This window comes from Rasamsonia byssochlamydoides, assembly GCF_041956645.1.
Source record: "Rasamsonia byssochlamydoides strain NRRL 3658 unplaced genomic scaffold VTN77scaffold_40, whole genome shotgun sequence".
Classification (NCBI taxonomy): domain Eukaryota; kingdom Fungi; phylum Ascomycota; class Eurotiomycetes; order Eurotiales; family Trichocomaceae; genus Rasamsonia; species Rasamsonia byssochlamydoides.
The window spans coordinates 259147-262916 of record NW_027192423.1 but is presented as its reverse complement, the minus strand read 5'-3'; the positions used below and the strand labels follow the sequence as shown (position 1 = coordinate 262916).

The 3770-nt window shown below is 48.5% G+C and overlaps 1 protein-coding gene across 1 annotated transcript; it reads right to left on the bottom strand.

The window, feature by feature from the left end:
- Positions 1 to 88: 88 nt before the first annotated feature.
- On the bottom strand, positions 89 to 2089 carry VTN77DRAFT_5670 (uncharacterized protein; the record flags this gene model as incomplete). Its single annotated transcript, XM_069421863.1, has 8 exons — positions 89 to 577; positions 634 to 963; positions 1027 to 1424; positions 1473 to 1555; positions 1607 to 1696; positions 1753 to 1776; positions 1838 to 1908; positions 1967 to 2089. 8 exons carry the CDS (start codon positions 2087 to 2089, stop codon positions 89 to 91), a joined length of 1608 nt encoding a protein of 535 aa, XP_069276901.1.
- Positions 2090 to 3770: the final 1681 nt, after the last annotated feature.

Genomic DNA, 3770 nt, shown 5'->3' with positions numbered 1-3770 from the left:
CCCCCCCTTTTCTCTCCAGCACGAAGGGAAAAGGGAGTGCCGGAATAAAAGACAGAAAGAGAGGAAAGAATCGAAATCGACCGACCAACTACTCCGGCTCAAGCTCAATAATCGGCCCCGTATACACTTTCCTCGCCTGAACCAGATAGTAAACAACACTGAAAATCATCACGCAGCCGTAGCCCACGGAGCTGAAGTTCATCGACCCGGCAGTGACTACTCTGTCGGGGGGCCAGAAACTGAAAAAGATGGCGATGAGGAGGTAGATGACTGCGAAGGTGTTGACGGCGATGCCAAAAATCCCGGGGACTCGGAATGGCCCCCAGGTGAGGGTTGCGCCGGGGGCGTTGACAATGCCACTGCTCATCGACTCTGATCGGACGAGGATGCCGCCCGTACAGCGGCGGTAGAGGAGCAGGGAGCAGCAGATCAGGTAGGATGAATACAGGTTGGAGACTGACATTGAGACGATGTCGTTGAATGCCACCGAGGACCCGATCATGATCAGGGCGAGGAGGCAGGAGATTGTCGTGGTGAGCGCAATTGACCATACGGGGATGTTTGTTCGAGAGTCAAGCTGGCAACTGTTAGGATTGTCCCCAAACAAGGGTGAAGATGGATTTGAGGACATACCCTGCTCAGTAGCTTCCATCCAGGCATACCGTGATCACGACTAAAGGCCCAGAACATGCGAGATGCGGATGCCATCATGCCGACAGTAGCGCAGAGCCCGAGAATGGTGATGATAGATGCCATCACGGCACTGCCTGCCACGGAGTTTGTTGCTTGCAAGAAAATCTCCATGAAAGGGTACCCCGTCCGGGAGGCGAGGGCTTGTTGGATGTTGCCGAGGGAGAACAAGGTGGTAATCAACATGCCCAGTCCGAGCACGCCATTCACCACCATGCTGGTAAGGATGGATTGCGGGACAACCCTTGCTGCGTTGTGGATTTCTTCTGACATCTATCCACACGTTGCAGTGAGTAAGGATGTGCGGGATCTCCATAGAGAAAGGGAGAAGCCTACATGAACTGCCGCGTCTGCCCCTAGAAAGGCAAAGACATTGCCCAGGATGCCAACGAAGAAGGAAAGACCTTGCGTTTGCCATCCACCCTCATTCAGGAAGCTGTTGAATACGTCTGATGGCGAGCTATGCTGGGCCAGATATGCCATCGGGATCAGGATGGCGAAGAAGCCCAGAATATGAAGGACGAGGATTAAGCCCTCGAACTTGGGCAACAGACCGCTGCTGACGATATTGATCACTACTGCAAAGGCAATCACCGCCCAGTATAGCAACGTCCCGTGCCATGGTTTTGGATCGTAGCTTGGGTTGGTCAGCGCAATTAAACCCTGGATCAGCGTCCCACTCAGATAGCCAGCGGAAGAAATAGCCGCTTGCCAGCCGGCAGCAGTGACCCAGCCTGTAAAGAGTCAGAGGAAACTATCTCAAATTCGCCGGGAAGGCATACCGGTGATGTAGCTGTAGAACTTGTAAGACGACCGAGGCGCCAGCATCGAGACCCAGTGGTACTGGCCGCCAGAGGTGGGAGCCCTGGATGGGAGTCAGTAAGAAGAGAACTTTGGCATTTGGAAGCGTTCGTACATGGATGCCAATTCAGATATTGTCGTAAATGTCGCAAACGTGCCTGCCCAGACGAATATATAGCTGTACAGAACACCACTGGGGCCTCCACTGCAGCAATTCGTCAGACGAGAACCGATCTTCCAGAAACCAGAGCATCGACATACTTTTGAAAAGCCTGCAGAAAAGTCCTGGACCGGCAGCAATTGATCAGCTCAAGCGATTTGATTCCGCATGACAGAACGAACGTACACCAATGTCCCCTCCCATGTAACCAGAATCGTACAGCTGAAGCCCAGAATTGACATAAAACCAAAGTTTCGCTAGAAGAATTGTAAGCTGGAGGCGCGACATTCCTCGACGATTGCAGAGATAATTCACCTTCAGCACGGCCTTTTTCCCCACACGAGCCAGGTCCTCTCGATCACGCTCGTCCAGAGTCTGCCTCGGACCGATCTCCTCGTAGGACGAGGGCCTTATGGACTTGAGCTCTTGGCCCTCCATTGGCGGTAAACGGTCGAACGTGATGCAATCAGCCAGGAGTCCAATTCAAAGAGGATTGAGAGGAGAAAAAAAGAAAGAAAGAAAGAAAGAAAGAAAGAGTTCACCGCGAGCAAAGTCGCGGCTGAAGACGCCCAAAGGTAAAGGCAAACACAGCAACAAATTCAATGCAAGGGGCGTTCTAGAAAACTGCTCCCACAAGTACTGTACATACATACATACAAGGCCTGGCCACCTGCAACGGATCGATCGGGGCTTGACCTTGGAGGGAATACAATAATGACCCCGGGGATGAAGAATTGAGAACAAGGGTAGAGACAGGGCTAGCTACCTAGGTAGGTGGCTACCCAGCTACCCAGCTATGCCGGCCACGCATGAAGTGTTCAGTGGTGTTGGATTGGCTGCTAATGCTCACGTTTGGGTAGGGATTGGATTGTTGATGCAGGTCGTCAGTGGTCGCATGTCGGTTGTTTGTCTGTCTGTAACACCGTCACTATTTCTTGGTCTCTTTCTTGATTTCAAATAAATCTGTCATTATGCGGTCTCCACTCAAGGGTAATCCTGATCGACGTATGGATCCATGGTTATTATCGACTCTGTACCTGTGTAGTATATAGTCTCGTTGCTGTATTTCAATTACTCCGTACAGTACAGATAATTCCACCACCAGACAACTCATCCATCGAATCATCGATGATCGACGCGATCCCAGACTAGCCCTGCGCCACCGAACCTCAGCTGGCAAACTTAGGGCCTTAGCTAAGGCTTAGGCGTCCCAAGGATCGACGTGGGGCTTGTTACAGCTGTACGGAGTACTCCGTACTCCATAGTTCCCGAGGACATATAACTACCTGAAGTTACCGAAGTACAGAGTACCTAAGGAACGAGTTGAACAAACCCAGCACAGTCAATATAACAATCTATGGAGTAATACATTAATTTATCTTCCATCGGTTATATCATGCAGAGACCCGTTCTTGGAAGTAGTGATGGTAGTGGTTGTGACAAATTGAACCGGAGGGGTAGATGCCACGAGGTACATACGATACACTACGACAGGAGGTCTTGTTTGTACTTGTTACACAGGAATAATTATCAATATTGATTTGTTGGCGGGCCAGAGTCACTAAGAAGCTGGTGTCATGGCACCTATGTAGGTCCTTTTTTGGCCGAATCTGCAACAATATTGATTGATAATAAGATTAATGTGTATTGTACTCCGTACGCAGTATAAGAAATTATCAATAGTAATCCCGTTCAATTAATCATTTAATTATTGCACCACCGAGTTCTGTATCTATCCTCTATCCGTCGGGTAAGTACATGCTTTTTTTTTTCTTTTTTTTTGAAAAAAAAAATCCCCCGATATTTATTAAAACAAACTAGAAAACTAGAAACTATCGAAAATTCTCCCGTTTACTGTAGGATCAATCGCGATCTATCGGGATTGGTACTGTATTCGTGTCCCTATGGAGTACTATAGTACTGTAGTAGTCAGTCAACCCTATTATTTATATCGCTACGGTATATTATTTAAATCTATTAGGTTTCTTTTTTTTTTTTTGGAATTTCCCCGAATAGGAAAAAGGACTAGATCCATTGCATTAAGGTACCAGGTAGGTACCTAGGTAGGTAAGGTTGATGCACGTTAGTAAATACGTTTCTGCCTAAAATCCAAAAATCA